The sequence below is a fragment of the Brachypodium distachyon genome, chromosome 3, assembly GCF_000005505.3.
Source record: "Brachypodium distachyon strain Bd21 chromosome 3, Brachypodium_distachyon_v3.0, whole genome shotgun sequence".
In the NCBI taxonomy this organism is placed as follows: domain Eukaryota; kingdom Viridiplantae; phylum Streptophyta; class Magnoliopsida; order Poales; family Poaceae; genus Brachypodium; species Brachypodium distachyon.
The window spans coordinates 9,586,038-9,603,442 of record NC_016133.3 but is presented as its reverse complement, the minus strand read 5'-3'; the positions used below and the strand labels follow the sequence as shown (position 1 = coordinate 9,603,442).

At 43.5% G+C, this 17,405-nt stretch overlaps 2 protein-coding genes across 5 annotated transcripts; one reads left to right on the top strand and one right to left on the bottom strand.

Annotated features, from left to right (window-relative positions):
• Nucleotides 1-6,174: 6,174 nt before the first annotated feature.
• Nucleotides 6,175-7,188, top strand: LOC100839927 (protein CASPARIAN STRIP INTEGRITY FACTOR 1). The gene is made up of 3 exons (XM_003573027.4): nucleotides 6,175-6,412; nucleotides 6,648-6,700; nucleotides 6,800-7,188. The coding sequence occupies exons 1-3, from the start codon at nucleotides 6,316-6,318 to the stop codon at nucleotides 6,926-6,928; spliced, it is 279 nt and encodes a 92-aa protein (XP_003573075.1). The 5' UTR covers nucleotides 6,175-6,315; the 3' UTR covers nucleotides 6,929-7,188.
• Nucleotides 7,189-11,457: 4,269 nt separating this feature from the next.
• On the bottom strand, nucleotides 11,458-15,253 carry LOC100840226. Of its 4 annotated transcripts, none has more exons than XM_014901220.2 (2): nucleotides 14,240-15,253; nucleotides 11,458-11,596 (listed from the first exon to the last, which is right to left on the bottom strand). In XM_014901220.2, exon 1 carries the CDS (start codon nucleotides 15,223-15,225, stop codon nucleotides 14,296-14,298), a length of 930 nt encoding a protein of 309 aa, XP_014756706.2. In that variant the 5' UTR covers nucleotides 15,226-15,253; the 3' UTR covers nucleotides 11,458-11,596; nucleotides 14,240-14,295. The 4 variants fall into 4 exon arrangements, with proteins under 4 accessions (XP_014756706.2, XP_024317553.1, XP_014756707.2 ...); XM_024461785.1 differs by having other exon boundaries at nucleotides 11,463-11,596; nucleotides 14,169-15,253; XM_014901221.2 differs by lacking the exon at nucleotides 11,458-11,596 and adding an exon at nucleotides 11,693-11,807.
• Nucleotides 15,254-17,405: the final 2,152 nt, after the last annotated feature.

The window sequence follows — 17,405 nt, the reverse complement described above, 5'->3', positions numbered from 1 at the left end:
TGGGCTTATGTCCTCCAATAAGCCCTTTGTATGTTTAGATCCTGTTAATCTGAAGATTGCCCCCTACTCCTTCTAGTCCTCGAGGTGGCGAGCATGCAGTCCAAAGATTTGCAAACGTGCGATTCGTGCGTTTCTTTCTTCCATCCCCCTTTGGTTGTCGGATGCGAATAGCGTGATTTCTTTTGCAGATAGTTAATTTCTGTGGCATACACCTTGAAAATTGTATTATCTTTTGCAAATAGTTATTTTTTTATGAGATAAAAAATTACAAGCAGTCAGGGGCTTGTAATTTGGAGCTTAACTGATAACTGTTGCTTCATTTCATATGAACTGAACCAGGGCGCGAAGCCTTTTACTCTTAAAAAATAATTAATTTTTGGGATATTTTCACATTATCATCAATTCACAAGACCACGTAATAATAATCAACAATTGGCTCAACACAACAAGAGCACATAGAAAGTTAGAAACGATCACATAAAAATGGCATCTGATCCAAACTGAAATTTTCTTCACATAAAAAAGATCATTGATTCATGGCTTAACATGAATTGCATCTCATCTCGTCTGAACACATAAAAAATTGTACCAAGAAGCATTATGAGACAAGATGAGCACCTGCACCAAGAACATAAAAAACACATTCACTAAGGGCATGTACACTGGTCGATAAAATTCGTATTTTTAATGTGTTTTACATCATTTAGAAAAAGACAACAGTTTTATAGTAGGTTATCTCGTATTGTCATATCACAATTAATAATTAGATGAATAAAATTAGTTAAGTAAATGCTAAGAGAAGGTGAAATCTTACACAATGTTTAAAAAATTACTTTATCTTTGTTTAATCTTTCTTGTGAAAAGACATTTTTTTAATAAAAAACATCTCCTAAATAAGAGAACGCTGGTGATTTTTTCCATTACTCTCTCTTTCACATTAGTAATTATTCTGCGTGGCATTATTTCATTGTACTTGCCCCAAGACGACGGTGCAATTGGAAAGGATTAGCTAAGTACTCCGCTGTCCCTAATTAATTGTCATCGGTCTTTTTTTAAAGAAATCTCTGTAAATTTCCAAAATAAACCTGCAGCCCATATTCTATCGGGACTTTTGCAAAAATCCCCTGTAAATTTTCTAAATTAGCGGGCAGTCCACGTTGGCATCCGTCTCGGTATGCAGAGCAGCAGCACAACCAGAGCTCCAATGGAAAGCTCATACATACAGTACAGATCGGACATTTTCACAGCAGAACACTAAAATTTGGTAAAGCCATCGGTGATGGGAGTGGATTCGTGCCGGCCGGCAGGGCTGCATCGAGAACTCAAAGAGAAGACGCCCCCACATGGCGTCAGCCTGCCCAAATTCGCATCGGAGAAGGACGCGGACGTACAGCGAGATCACCTTTCCGCTGTCCGGCGCGTCCGCAGCGGCACGCGCTCGTACCACTTTGGGTTGGCCACCGTCGCCAGCATCATCGCACGGCAACCGTGCCTCCTCTGCGACGGGATCGGAAACGGGCGGCGGCGACGGGAACCTGAGGCCTGAGGGGGCGGACGGGATAATGGATGGTTCTTGTTCTGTGCCAATTTGACAGGCTTTATAGTATCTGGGCCAAATATTCATGGAAGAACAACTCTAAGAAGTAGGCTGCCATCGTAAATCATTCAGGCCCATACATGCAGCCATTCTTATTTGTCCGATCAATTGTAGCCCGCTCAGGAAAAAAATTCTAGCTGTCATAGAGTTCTAAAAAATTGTTAACTTAGCACATACTAGATCCGAAACATTTAAATTACTAAAAGCATTGTTTCATTTGGAACGTATTACTCCGTACCAAAATCATTGTATGAAGGAGTTCCTAAAACAAGTTTCGCCAACTAAAGGTTTTTTTCAGAAGTTCCTTGCAAAATTGTATCATCTTGTTCACTGTTCAGCGGCCCAGGCTTAATTTGGCATTGATGAACCGTGCTACGTTGAATTTATTTTATATTCTTTTGTTGAAAAATACATAAAAAACAGGAAAAAGTTAGTTACCTAAACATGAAAACAAAAATAGCCAAAAGTCGGTTGAAAAAGCTGGATTATCATAATTCATCTCAATGCCAAATCCAGCCTCAGTGATTTAAACAATTTTCTGCACCTAACTGCATTCTTCTTTTGTTCAAGCGGCAAACTAGGGAAGGTGCCAATTGTGTGATTATAGTCCATGTACCACACACGAGAAAAAGCCACCCTTGGAAAGATCAAATAGTCCAAGATCCATTAAAGAAGTATGGGTTAAGTAAATCGTGCAAGTCTGTAACCATGCGCAAGGCACGCCTAGATCCAAATATGGGCAATTATAACTTTGCTCTTCTATGTGAATATATTGTGACGTAATTTCTTATGTTTCGTCTCAAACATACTCACTCCCTTCGTAACTGTAGGATGTTCTGGGTTTATCTTGAGTTAAACTTACTAAAGTTTCATCAAAACTCTAAATTTATTTTGATAATTCTTCCGATCCATATTACTTGTCTATGATTTAGTACAACAAGTAATATGAATCGAAAACAGTATATATTTTCATAATATATACATTTGATACTCTACATATAATTTTCTATAAACTTGGTCAAAGTTTAATTTTTTGACTTAATTAGCAGAATGTCCGTGCGCTGCCACAACCAAGGAAAGCCACTTTTGGGTCTTCTCTTCTCTCTTTTTCTTTTTTTTCCTCTTGGGCCACACCTGTTCTCTCTCTTGGAGCAGCTTCCCCGAGAGCGCCCAGCGCATGCCCGCACGAGCGTTCGTGTCCGTCTTCCTCCTAGCGCCAAAACCAGCACACATGTGCGCCGGCGCCGCAATCTCCGCCCTCGATGACGCCTCCTCGACCCGCAACCCGTCCAGATTCTCTAAACCGTATCCCATGGTCCTTCCCTTCCTTTTCTCCTCCTCAATCATCCCCCATAATCACGACTGAACCGTCTTAGCGCGCGTTGTCGTAGCGGCTCCCGTTGGCCCAGATCAACACGCCGGGGATGAGAGCCGAGAGAACGAACATGTTCCCCTGTTTTCTGTGGAATTAAACGGCTGCTGAACCGCCTTAGTGCGCGTTGTCGTAGCGGCTCCCGTTGGCCCAGATCAACACGCCGGGGGATGAGAGCTGAGAGAACAAACATGTTCCCCTGCTCGGCGTCTGGAGCGGACGAAGGAGTGGTTTGCATGCGGACGGACATGGTGGGTCTCGGGAGCTTGACGAAAAAAAGGGAGAAAAGAAGTTGGAATGATCCGTATTTTTTACATTGGTATATAGATATGGATAGATTCGGTGCAATCATGGGGCCCACAAATTTTATGGAAAGTTTGACAGACGACGGTAAAGGGAACGGTCCGTATTTTTTAAATAGGTATAGATTTAGGAACGGCGGTACTACTATATTGACTAGAGAATTTTTTCTGATATTTCTGTAAATTGAAAAGGGGCTACTTATTCTTATACTGTGTAAAAAACATTGACTCTCAATCTCTCGACCATCTCTATATATAGCCCTTGGTATCTTGGATCAATACCAGCTCCTTGGATATCTTGTCTGTGCCACAGCAAACCCAAAGCTTCTTTGGCAACTCTGGTAGGGTTGTGTTACCCATGACGCGATGACGGTTGGTAGCGCCTTGAGTGCATCACCTTAAAACAAGGAAAACAAGATGCACATTCAGCTAACTGTATACTAATTCTGGGTGTACTCTCTATGCGGATGGTGATCAGCTTGGGGTGTTCCATTGGCGTGCTATGGAAGCCGCGCAAGATTCCACCCCTCCATTATAAGACATGACCATAAGTGTGACCATAAAATATATTTTTACATATTTGATGAAAAACGAGTCGTCGACTCCTACATCTAAATTACTCTTTTACTAATTTGATTTGTCACTGCACGGTAATTATCGCACGGAAAAATGTGTATCCGTTTTTTTCTTTATTGAAAATGTTATTTTTTAAACCAAAATTCATATAGAAGTTTGAAATAAACCAAAATTCAACCGAATAACACTACAGGGCCAGACGGGTAGCATGCAGGGGCTGGGCCGACGATGCATGCTGTGCCGGCGAGTTATACTGACGAGACAGGGCCAAGCTACAAGCGGAGATTCGCTGTATAAAAGGAAAGAGATGTTTCATGATAATAGTCTGTAATAACTTTCCAAAATCAACCGCCTAATACTACTCCTCCCTAGCACTAGTAAAATGTACCGTAAAAAACCTCTTCCGAAAAGTAGAGGTGTTTTTTGTAAGCACAGATTTTCTCTTGCACAGTAGATTAACTAAGAGTAAATAGAGAAATGACAAGCATCTGAACTATGTCTGGCCTTATTTTCAGTTCAACTTGCTCGACAAAACCCTCCGATCATAGTAAGTGTCGGGGATTTAGTACAAAATTAGTAACTTTTATCATTCGCAACTCTCTGGCATATGCACAAGATCTACTTTGTGTTATATGCTTGATCTTCACATGCACAAGACTATGTACAACGAAAAAGAGAGGCCGGAACGAAAGCAGTAGCAGCTTTGATCCCATCATGCATGCTGTGCAGCCCCAGATGAAGGGAGAGCAAAGCAAAGCAAATCGAAAGCACTGCCCCGGCGGCTGCTTTGCCATCGAAGTGCCAACCACCATGCGCAGAAGGGCGGCATCTAATTTGTCTAATTAGAGTCCCACCAGCATAAAAGACGGCATCTAATCTAATCACATACTTTGTATGCCCGTAGTGGAGGGAGCCCTCCCTTTACGCTCCACTACCAGCTTTCTCCTGATGACAGTGCGCTTGCCTGGTTGTCCATGCACTTTCTTTCTATCTGGACATCATCAGGAGCACTATGGATCTCCTCGTCCTCAAACACTCAACTCTCCTTCTGAATCATCGCCGCGCTGTCGACGGGTTTCCGCTTTGATGCCGTTGCCATGAAAACACCCTCTTTTCCTATCTTTGTGTGTGTGCAGTGTTTTTTCCCATGGCATGGTGATGGAATATGCTAACTAACCTGAAAGGGTGGTGACAAGGAGAGGACATGCGTGAGCACTGTCTAATGTCTAGCCCAATGTGATTGTGATCCACATATAATGTCCCTGAACAATTGGAATGCACTACCATACTGTTCTTGCTCCATTTCATCCCACTTTCCATTTTTAACATTCCATCGTGTGAGTGCTTCTGATCTCGTATCGTATGATTCTCGGCTTACCGGTCGCGACAAAACGCTTGGCCAAGGATCAGTCTGTCTTTAGTAGCAGTACGAGTTAAAAAAAACTAGGCTTGCGGGGGAAAGAAACCCCCGGATATCGTTTGAAAGAAAAAAAACATTTTCACACAGGCCTAGAAAATCCCCGAACCTCATGCCCCACCCATACACAACGGCACCGATGAATTGCTTGCCTGGGTCCGACGTAGAACAGATACGGGTGTGTCAGAAGTGGTGGATTGTGAAAGGTGAGGTGAGGCCGTTGGATCTGAAACTCGGTGCTCCTTCCATTCAGCACATGGCCGGCCGGTATCCCCCTTAAAAACAAAAGTTACCTCAAAAAGCAACCTACGGGTTGCTGAAATCGATATCTGAACGGGAAATCCATCCTGCAAATATGACCAACTTTTAATTATGCATACCAACAACAACTGGCACTGACCAGAGACAAAGACCTATTAATGAGATATACTACTCATTTCCCTAAAGCCCATGTGGCCAGTGGTCAGGTAAAAGCAGCATGAAAAACAACTGAAAGAAGCCATTTGTCATGTTGCACTTGTCAGCTACTTACTGCCTCTTAATACGTACTAGTAACTCTGTTGCTAAATATAAGATGCTCTTAATTTGTCTCAAGTCAAAAACAAAATAAGTTTGGCCAAGTTTAAAGTTTTAGATGTTAGTAGATTTTTCTATAAACTTGTTCACTTAGAACAAATCTATAAACTTGTTCACTTAGAGCTAAATTTAGGAGCATATGTAGTAATTAAAGCTGAAAAGAAGAAAGAGGCCAGAAGCTATACATGGTGACCCACATCAGGAAAATTCCACACAGAAAACTGCCTGCTCTCCACTTTTGCCCCAGGAGGAAAAACAAAAACAATCAACAATTCCTTCCTTTGGAATTTGTCTAGAGGAAGTGGGATACGCGTTTGTCGCATGTAAAGGATTGCCCACCTGCCCTGTTATATATTCCGCTCTCTCTGCTTAAGAAAAGGTACAGAAAAGGCCTCTGCTTCTTCACCACCCTCCAGTCGTCCTCTAACGTTGTTTCATGCCTTCCATGTGTTACTGAGGGAGAGAGAGGAAGCGTATGCATTGCGTGAGTAGCCCAGAAATGAGGATGCAACGGAGATCTACCGCTCTCTTCGCTCTCGTCTTCACCTTGTTGCTTTCGACTTCGTTGGCAGGTTTGTCTCATGCCACAGTATGGTTCTTTGTTCTAACAAAACTGTTGAGCTATTTCCCCTTTGTTTCAAGCCTTTGCCTAATGGAACCACCACCGATGTTTACTGCTCTTGCATGTTTTTTTGGGTCATGATTGAAGGTGTTAGATAGCTAGATGTTGTTGCACTGCCTCTTAGTCTTAGGTGATGCATCTCATGGGTCATGGAAATTAGATGACGCACTCTCTGTGTTTTCCAGGGAGACAGCGGAGCCTCTTGACTGATCAAGAATCTCTAGGTCAGCAAGCAGAGGTAAGCAAGCAATTCAGCATATATATGTTTGTATATCAAGTGGCATCTCCATCTCAGGCCGGTCTGCTTTGGGCTTACATTTCGTGGATCCATTTTCAGGGGACAGAAGCTGGACAGGACGAAGCAGTGCATGCCCGCATGCTCAAAGCAGTCGCGACGAGTGACTACGGCAGCTACGACCCTTCCCCATCTATGGAGAAGCCCCACTTCAAACTCATACCCAACTAATTAACAGTCTGCCTCATCATCCAATCTATATGCATCTATGTGGAGTTCATGTATAGATACAACTGAGAGATTCCTAGGCTTGTGCTAATATGCAGATGATCTGCAAATATAATTGGTAAATGGTAACTTAATATAGATGTGACATAGAGGCTGCTTCTTCTTAGTCAAAATGAGTTCAAGGTGCTTTGCTTGACCTTCTCATATATTGTATTTCAAACATACTTATATGCGAGTATGTTTTCTCCTCTTGATTTTTGCCATATCTGGACCATATACTGATCGGTTAAACTTGCTAGCGAGCGTGCAATATCCCTGCTCCCCTGTACTTGTTCCAAGCCATGTAATCTGCCACGTGTCGGAGTCATGCACGCCGTACCTCTGACGCCGTAGTTGTCCTATACTCTCTTCATTCTAAAATATGAGAGAAATTTTATTTTTCTTACCAAGACTTTGACCGATAGTTAGCGCATTAATATATTTAATTTATGTGATATACAATCGATATCATTACTATTTCTATAAAATCCGCATACTTGTGGTTATAATTCATAACAGTGAGTCACATGTTAATGGAGCAATATTTTGTCAAAACCTTGTTCAAAAGAAACGTAAGACATCTTATATTATGAAACAAAAGAGTGTATTGATTTGCAATTTTCTGAAGTTAATAATGTGTTTCCTTTTTTATGGGTTATTAACATAGATATGTATACCCTTTGTTAAAGAGCTTTTTACGCTAAGGACCAGCAGATATCTGCCAGCCACTGAAGTTGATTTAAAGCCCTAGATCCACTTATACTAGCATAAAGGATGACTAGTATTTTTCCGATTAAAAGGTAAGATGGGCAGAGGGCAAACAAATCCCACTGGACCAGACGTATAATCAGGAGAGATAACACACGTCACGTTAATAGCTAGGATATCTCTACTGATCTTAATTAAAGTTGAATTATTGAGTTAAAGTCAGTTTAAAGACACAACTTATTATATGTGTTATTTTACTTTTAACTTTTGGTGACGTGGAGAGTCAATACCGACTCTACTATTGTGAATTCCCTTATACGACTACGATATTTTTCAAACAGAGTTGTTAGGGAACGGTCACCTAGAAATTTCTTATTTCTTATTCCTTATTTCTTGTTTGAGAAATTCTTATTTCTAAGCCGATGTGTAACTCGGCTGCCTCAACTAAAGCCCGATTGTCCAAAGTTTCAGCCCAAGAAACTTGCAAGGCTTTTCTCAATAAAAAGAGAACGTGGTTGTAATTTAAAGTTCAAAACGGGCCTTCTAGCTAGGAGCCTAGGACAGGACCTAGCTCGTAGGTCACTTGGCCATATCCCAGGAAAAGAACTGGCGATCTCGATCGACCGTTTCTTTCTTGTGCCTCGTCTCTCTATCTGAAGCATCGTGTAGGCTCTTTTCCTTTCAACGCAAGCCCAATCCGTCCATGCAGCCAGGTGATATTTGTTTTTTCCCAATAAGTACAAGTGTAATTTTTCCTAATCTTTTCATTAATCTCTAGATTGTAGTCAGGAATATTACAAGTATCTTTTTTTTTGCAGTTATAACTTTGTGTTTTTCATAATAATAGAAGTGTAATTTGCTAATAATTGTTTACAATTGTAACCTAGTTTAATAATTATAAGTGTAGTTTCTGCGATTTATTCTTCAATAATTACAAGTGTAATCTTGTTGCCTTTTTTTATCTCTAATTAGCAGTCAAGAGTAATTTTGCGTGCTAAATTCTTAGAACTGCAACCTAGCTTTAGTAATTATAAGTGTACTTTTGTGTTAATTTTTAAAATTACAAATTTTGTTCATTTTTCACTTGATCCTAATCAGGGTCAAGTGTAATTTTGCATGCTAACTTTCTCCACACTGCGGCCCTAGTTTAGTTTAGTAACTATAAGCGTAAATTTGTGCTTACTTTTCAATAATCACAAGTGTAACTTTTGTGCTTCTTTTTTGCAGTTGCAACCTTAGTTTATTAATTATGCAACTTGATATTTTATAATTACAAGCACATTTTTTACCGACTTTTCATTATTTGCATACCGAAGTTTTTTGGTTCTTAGTTTTGGGGTGAACTTGTCAAGTTGTGTGCTAAATTTTGTAACTTTCGCAACATGATGTTTTTAGAATTGCAACTTAGGCTCGCACTTTCAAAACGGTCAAGCTATATCACTTATTATTTTTGTGCAACTTGATTTGAGCAAATGTGCAATCAGATTAAAATACAATTATTGGGTTTTGTTTTTAACATATTTATATAGAAGTGTTCAAACAAGCTTTCTAGAAGTTACATATTTTTGTTGCAAGTTAAAAAATGGTATATAATGTGTGCAACTCTAGGCTTTTTCTCAAAGTTTTTGGTTTCAGTACCAGACTTCTCTATATCCAAAGGCCCAAATACTAGATGCACAACCAAAGGCCTGTCCGAAAACCAGCTCACACAAACAAAAACCCATGAGTCACGGACCGAAGGAACACCGAGGGTATGGAAGACTTGATCATTTACTTTGGGGCACACAACACACCCTTTTTCAAATTAGTACAACAAATAACTCCAACGGTATCAAATTACTACTCCCTGCCATCCATAATAAGTGTCTCAAAAAACTTTAGTGCAAAGTGGTACTAAGTCTGAGACACTTGTTATGGATTGGAGAGCGTATTTTTATATACCACCATCGGTAAACAAACGTGGTAGGCTATCTTCAAACTTACAATATAAAAAAGAGTAAATTTCACAAAACCACGGTTTTTGGAGCATCCTTCTCACGGAGCCCCCTCTTTCGCTAATTTATCCGAAAACCATTGTTTTACAGTCAGCCTGTACCAATGAGCCCAAAATAACGAATTAAGGACGTTTGACGGTTCTTCTTACAGTGGGCCCCACATGTAAGGCGAGATGTCTCGGACTAACCCGGCGCGACCCGTTAGCTGCCTCGGCTTCACCACGTCCGCAGGAATCTCACCACTAAGCAAAGGTACAGGAGGGGCGCGAGGGGAGCTTCCCGAGCTCCGGCGTGATGGGGCACTCGAGCTTGCCGATGGCGAGGTCAAGGTCCAAAGGGCGGTCGCCGAAATTGTTGCCGCCTTGCCGAAGCCATTGATGGCGAGCTCCAGAGGGAAGTTTCCACAAGCGAGCCCCGTCCCAGGCGGTTGCTTCGACTTGGCCAAGTGGCAGCGACGCTCGGGCAAGCGATGGGGGCTCACGGGCAGGCGGGCCTGCGGAGCGGCGGCTGCGGCTCGCGGGCAAGTCCGGGGCTACAGCAGGCGGGGCCAGCTGCGGCAGAGGCAGCGCAGCTACGGCACGCATTGGCGTGCGCAATGGCGGCCTTTCCGCGGGCTCGTGTGGTGGCTGCCTCGCGGACAAGCGACGGGGGCCGAGCTACATCTGGCCGAAGACTACGGGTACGAGGAAGAAGCAGCACAAGGAAAGTTAACTAAGCAGCTAGGCGGCCATGGGGCAAGGCACGGAGGCGAAGACGAGGCCGGAGCCGGCAGTGGAGATCCAGGAGAAGGGCGAGGTGTTCTTCTACCGCCCCAAGGTGAACCGCGACGAGGCGCACAGCCTCGACGACGTGCAGCGGATGGACTTCGTCCTCCGGCCGGAGTCGGCAGTCGGTAGCGAGTCGAGGGAGGATGGACGAGGCACGATTCAAGCTCGGCGGCGCTTTGCCGGAGCTCGGGAAGACGATGGGAGAACGGGGCCTTCGGGGGCGCCCGTGGCCCAAGGGCTCGTGCAGGAGGTCGTAACAGCGCCACTGAGCGCTCTTCGGGCGGAGGGGCCGCAGGAGGCGGTCTGGATGGACGCGGGGAGCTTCGCCGGAGAGTAAGAAGAAGATGGACGGACATAACAGGTTAACGGGTCGGACGTGTCGTCTTACATGTGGACACATCTGTAAGAAAAACTGTCAAACAGTCTTGACTCGTTACTTTTGTAGAACTGTGTTTTTTGGACAAATTAGCAAACCTGATGCCTGCGCAAAAAGTTTGCCCCGAAACGTGTGATTTTGTGAAATTTACTCTATAAAAAAGTTACTATTTTACACCGAAAGCATCATTTCTATTTCGATGCTTTATCCAAGATATTGGCCAAAAAGCTATAGAAGACACAAATGGAGCCGTATCAAACTGTAAATAACACCAATTTTTGGACTGCCGCTAAATAGCTTTGCACGCTATTTAAAACTTTCCATAATATCCATTTGCCCGGTTTCGCTATCTGTGCCAATGCCATACCTAGAATTTCGGATCCGTCTCCACGTTAAAACTTAAAAGTAACTGCAAATGTCTGAAAAACCGCCTAAGCACAAACCCTTCTTCTGAGTTGACGGCTGAAGTACACAAAAACAAAGGAACAAGCTGTCAAGGCTCAATGAAGGAAGCAACGCAAGTCCATCACGCTTAGAACCTTGAAGCCGTCCAAGCTGCACCCCAGCACGAGCCTCGGCTTCTTGGGCGGCGCCGGTGGGGAGTGCGGTGGTGCACCTAGGAATATTCCTGCGTTGTTCGCCGTCAGCGGCGTCAGCTGTCCCGAAGCTTCTTCATCCGCACCCTCAAGAGGTCGTTTCATCTTCAGCGGCCGTAGTTTCGCCACGGCGTCGGCCACCTGGGTGGTTCTCTTGGGCATGATCTTCCTCCGGAGACCCATGCTGCACCCTGCAATGGTCAAGCCCAACATGGACATATATGTCAATTCAGAGGTGATCGAATAATGAACGAATGTGAAAGGAGAGAAGAATTCTGCATGGTCTACCAGTTAGCTAGCTAGGTGGATCTTTGCACAGCAATGGATATGAAAGATGGATGTGCAATATGTGTGCTTATAAGCAAGCCAGGAAAGGGAGCAGAAAAGATCTTTGAAAGGGAGCTGCAAAGGGATAAAAAGAAAAAAAACGCAAGTGAAATGGTCAGCAGTGCACGAGAGAAGAATCTAAGGAAGTTGCGCAGGAAATGAAAAGTGAGGAGCTCTTTTTGATTCATTTGCACAATATTTATCTTCTTTCAAGAACACTGAACAGAGGGATTAGAAAGATGCAAAGGAAAAGTGTTCAATTTGGTAGCGGAAATATTCTTAAAGAGAAAGCACGGGAGCAGGAGCAAAAGTGAACAGGAAAGGGGATATAAGGACAAGCTGAGGAGAAAAGACCAGCTTTGTCTTTGCTTGAAAACAAAAGTAAAAGGGAATAAGGAATCTATGCAAGGTCAACTAGTTCTGACCATCAAGTATTATGTGTTTTTGAAGGGGATAAGCTACATGCTTTAAATATAATGCAACTCCTTTAAGCTGTTTATATCTAAAAAAACTCTTTAAGGCTGTTTGAAGAAACTTTTTAATGCAGAACATCTCTTCTTTTCTTTATTATTAAGTAATTAGAGAAGGAACCAGCTACAATATCCGTCTAAGTTGCTTTCTGTTTTCAGAGCTTAACATCTACATAGTTCAGTGACTTCAGTCATCGAAAGAGACAAAATGGTAAAAAAAAACGCCACAGCATGCAGTGTCTGAGCTAAATTCAGACAGAATGTTATAATCATCTGCAGTTTGATGTTTCTTGAAGGAAATCGTCCATGCTCAAAAAAGAACAGATATGCCTATAAAGAAAAGTTAAAGGAGAAAAAGGTAATATCCAAAGGGTCAACTTGTTATAATCATCTGCAGTTTGATGTTTCTTGGATGGAAAACAGCCTTTCACGCTTTGAAGTTTGAAGTTAAATGCCTTTTAGACTGCTAAATGCTAAGTGGTGATTCCCAATGCAGATCATCATTTTGTTTTGCCCTTAAGCTTAAGAGGATGCAAACCTAGCTCTTTTTCAAAATGGATATAGTTAGTAACTGACACTTTAATTAGATGAACATCATGAACAGCAGCATACAGTGTATGAACTATCTGATGATGGTCTCGACGTTGCTCCTGGAAGACACGTGGATTGCACAAATTGTATGAACTTAACCGAGATACCAGCTGAAAAATCACAAATTTGTTCTCTCCCAGAATTTTACTGACCAAGTACAGAAATTTTCACCTTAGACACAAATATGAAACCAGTACAACACAAATTACCAGTACCAAAAGGAAAAAAAGAATGGCTCGCTAATGGTCAGTCGATTAGACCACTGGTTTGGGAATTCTAGCCTTGCTATCCAATTTTGGGAAATATACTTTCTCTGTAATGAACAAACTGCTAGGTTGTGTGATGTGTGGGATGGATCTGTAATTAGACTCTCTTTTAGGAGAGATTTCTCCCCCAGACTGATGAACCAATGGGAGGATGTGAGGCAAATCATTTCCAGTGTGGTTTTTACCAGTGAGCCTGACCAGATGATCTGGAAAATGCACAGTACAGGGGTTTATAAGACACAGTCTTTATATGCTGCGATTAATAATAGAGGGGTTACTCCTGTCTACTCTCCTTCTGTTTGGAATATCTTTGTGCGCCCTAGGGTTCACATGTTCTTATGGCTGTTAGCAAACAACAAGTTACTCACTAGAGATAACCTTAGCAAACGTCAGGATATAACTGATAAATCTTGTTTGTTGTGCTCTGAAGTAGAATCAGTCCACCACATGTCCTTTGATTGTCATATCATGCAAATTATGTGGAATGATATATCTGTTCTAGTTAAAAACTGGCCTGTCTTCTTTTGAAGCTATTGCTACTTCATGGCTGAGTAATAAGAAACACTCTGTTACTAATATGATTACCTCGGCATTGTTGTCGAACACCTGGAGGTTGAGAAATGATCTGTAATTTTCAGGCCATGTTTGGATGGACATGCAGGTGATTTGGCGCAGGTCTAAGCTTATCGGACCGCTGCCTCCTGCTGATGGAAACCAAGGCGAAAGAAGTCCCGCGGCTCTGTCTCTGAAGAAAAGGAGAACCACACTGGCAGTCTGGCAGGCCAGGGTTACGCGCTATCGCTTTCTCTGTTTAGATGTCTCTTCATGATTCTGCTCTATGCTATTCGACGAACAAGAATGTTTTCGATTGTTTTGGTCTTTAGTTCTTCACAGGCTGTTCACCGTTTAGGTTGCCAGGGCTGTGCTAATAATCTGTAAGCGTGCTACTCCTGTGAACATGGTGTCACTGAAATGGAACCGGGCGAAAAGCCTGTTTCTCTAAAAGAAAAAAAGAATGGCTCGCAACGGTTGTTTCGTGGGCATCTCCCTCCGCTTCAACGGTTGTGTCATAGCTGTGTTAAATAATGCCAATTCATTAAAGCCCTCACCTCATGATCAATTTGTACACTTTCTGTCCTTTGTTAGTCCCAAAAGTGCAATCGAGTCAGCAAGAAATTACCCAGCATTCTTGTGTTGAGAACCACTGGAGTGCGTAATCCCCAGCTACTCCGTACTTCATTTGTCGCCATAACCATTATAGTGCCTCCATGTCTCAACATACTGTCGCAGCTCCGGCGGCAGCCTAGCCTTCCAGGCCGCCGCTTCCTCCACCACCGGCCCGGTCATGGCCACACAACTTTCATCCACATCCATCACCACCACCATCCCCTCACCGAAAGCTGCCGCCATGGCCCGCAGCGTGGCATCCTTCACCGCCTCGCCGTCCCTCCCCTCCTCCTCCGCCTCCACGCAGCCTCCGCCGCAGTTCGCCATCACCCTCCCTCCCGGAGCCACCATCCCGCCGATCCGGCGCCACGTAGCCGCGTCCTGGAGCTCCCGCAGCACGCTCCCGTTGGCGAAAAGATCCACAACCACGCCGCCGAAGCCTCCTCCACCCGGCACGGCATCGGCGTCGGCCTCCAGCGCGTCGCCGACATGGATGACCAGCCTATCGGCGTGCTTCTCCTCGAGCTCGGCGAGGCCGAAGAAGTCCCGGGCGACGGCGATAACGGAGGCGTCGAGCTCCCAGCCGTGGACGGATACGTGCGGGTAGAAATGGAGGATGGCGCGCGCCGCGGAGCCCGCGCCGAAGCCGAGGACGGCGAGGGACGGGCGCGGGAGGAGGGGTGGGAAGGCTGCGAAGACGTCGAGGTAGGTGGATGTGAGGGGGCTGTAGGGGCGGCGGGGGAAGGAGACGGAGTGGATGTTGCCGGGGCCGTCGAGGAGGAGAAGGCGCGCGCCGGCGAAGGGGTGGCCGGCGGCTCGCGGGGAAACGTCGGCGACGCGGATGTGGTTGTGCGGGGAGCGGATGTCGGCGACGAGCTGGAGCTCGTCGGGGAGGGGTTGGGGAGTCGGGGTTCTTCTTGCCGCGGCGGCGCGGGTGGTGGTGGTGAAGTGGAGAGGGAGGATGGGTCTCGGGAGTGGAATAGCTACCGGGAACGCCATCCTCGCGATGCCAGCCCGATTCCTTATTTCCCGTGTCATTTTTGTATCTTATCTTTTGGCACCATCTGTTATCTACTCCGTATCTAGCTACCTCTGAATATTAGTCTTTCCATTTTCATAATTTTTATCATGATTTTAGTTTATATTCATAATTTTTATAGTAATTTAGTTCAAATTTGAGTATGAAATGGAGGGAATATAAAACATTTCAGTCATTTTTTATGTCTCACGGTCAAATACAATTGTCCAAGAAAAGAATTTAACTACAGCAAATACAAGCAGGAAAAAGGAATGCAGTTGTACAACGAATAAAAAAAGACAGATGCACAAAAAGAATCAAATTACAACAGATGCAAAACTAAAGAACGAAGACAAAGTACAAAAATGTAAAGTACTACTCCCTCCGACCCATATTACTGTCGAAATATAGATACATTTATATTTGGGCAAATTTGAGACACGGGTCGGAGGGAGTAACAAATTATCCCTTTGTTACAAAATACTATGATCAATTTAAAATTTGTTTACCCTCAAACTTTATTAAGTTTAGTTAAGCTTATATAAAAAATATTAGCATCTACTATCTACCAGCATCGGGATCCTCTAGACTCGCCAGGTTCGATTTGTGTCTAATCATAGGCTTCTTCGGGACCCGGGTACCTCCGACTAAGTTGGTGTGTCCCGTATTAGCGCAACTTAGGGCCTCTATACTTGTCGGCCCACAAGCTTAGTTATACGGCATACAATGTATCTCTATATGTGGAATAACTATTAGACATTTTGTTCATGCCAATCCCGCAAAAATAAGTTATGCATAGAATCGTATTTTGTCGGATTAAGTGAACTCGTAATGGTGTAAAAAGGGCTACGGTTTGACCAATCACATTGATCCTCGTGAGTAGCAACCGTTTTAAGACATCAAGTGTCATAACAAAAGTTGCCTCTAGAGATGCCTCCAAAGGTTAGAGACTGTCTCTAAGCTACTGCATCATATTTCCAGCCGGCTTTAAGTTTAGAGTTGCCTCTTACCTTGGAGGCAAGCCTCCTTGTCAGTCTCCAAACTTTAAAATAATCATTGCATTTTAAAACATTATTTTTGTGATTTGATCCATAGAGGAACACAACCTCTATGCATTGCGGGGATTGGTGGTAAGCATAGAGGCAAACTGTGGGTCCCAGGCTCCTAGCTTAAAGGCAAATATTGTGGATGCTCTGATGTTTCATTGTAGAACTTGATGGAAGAAATCGGCCGATAGGTGTACGTTGTGTCATGACCTTAGCAACATGACCTCGAGACCTAATCTTTATTATTCCTTAATTTGCCGTCGTCCCACCCCTGAGCGAAAAAAATCGTCAGAAAAAAAATGGTTCCCATCTGCCACCAAGAGCAGAAAAAGGAAACTACATCCCCAGATTATTGCTGCCGCTCAGAAAGAGGAAACTTGCCCAGAAAAAGGAAACCGCATCTCCAGATTATTTCCACTTGCCCAAAACAAATAACATTGTCCCAATTCTGCTGCTCAGAAAGAGGAAACACGCCAGAACAATCAATCAGGCGCTCGTACAAACTCGCCCACAAATATCATGGCAACTCTCATGTCTCATAACTTTGCAAAGGAGAATAACAAACATGAAAAAACTAAGATGTAGTCTATCCGTTGCAACGCACGGGCGCTTAGCTAGTCATCCATCAATCCCGAGTACAGTCAATCATATCAACATGTTGTGTCATGACCTTACCAACACGACCTCGAAACCTAATCATCCATCAATCTGGGTACAGCCGATCATATTGATAGCACAAAATCAATCTATATATATCGGCCACAAAAATAACAATATATCGCATCGATCTACTGTCTCCTCATATCACATATGCACGTAAACTGAATTTAAAATTTGGCATATCATCTGTTTTAATACCATTGTTGGGGCACGAGGTATGCAAAGCTTCCACAAAATAAAATTTACTACCGTGCAACCACCAAGATTGTGTCGTTGTGTAATACATCACAAGAACCGCTAGACACGCAGATTCGTAAGTAAGTACAGCTAGGGTAATGAAAGTATAAAAAAATCATGAATACATAGGGAAATATCAGCATTGCATGATTGCCCACCGAGAATTCCTCCATTGTTTTCCTGTCATTGTCTGCCTCGTCCATCAAGCTAGAGTCGGC

Coding starts and splice junctions, on each gene's coding strand:
- LOC100839927 (XM_003573027.4), top strand. CDS start 6,316: ATGCATTGCGTGAGTAGCCCAGAAATGAGGATGCAACGGAGATCTACC. Junction 6,413..6,647: donor GCTTTCGACTTCGTTGGCAG/GTTTGTCTCATG, acceptor TGTGTTTTCCAG/GGAGACAGCGGAGCCTCTTG. Junction 6,701..6,799: donor CTCTAGGTCAGCAAGCAGAG/GTAAGCAAGCAA, acceptor ATCCATTTTCAG/GGGACAGAAGCTGGACAGGA.
- LOC100840226 (XM_014901220.2), bottom strand. CDS start 15,225: ATGGCGTTCCCGGTAGCTATTCCACTCCCGAGACCCATCCTCCCTCTC.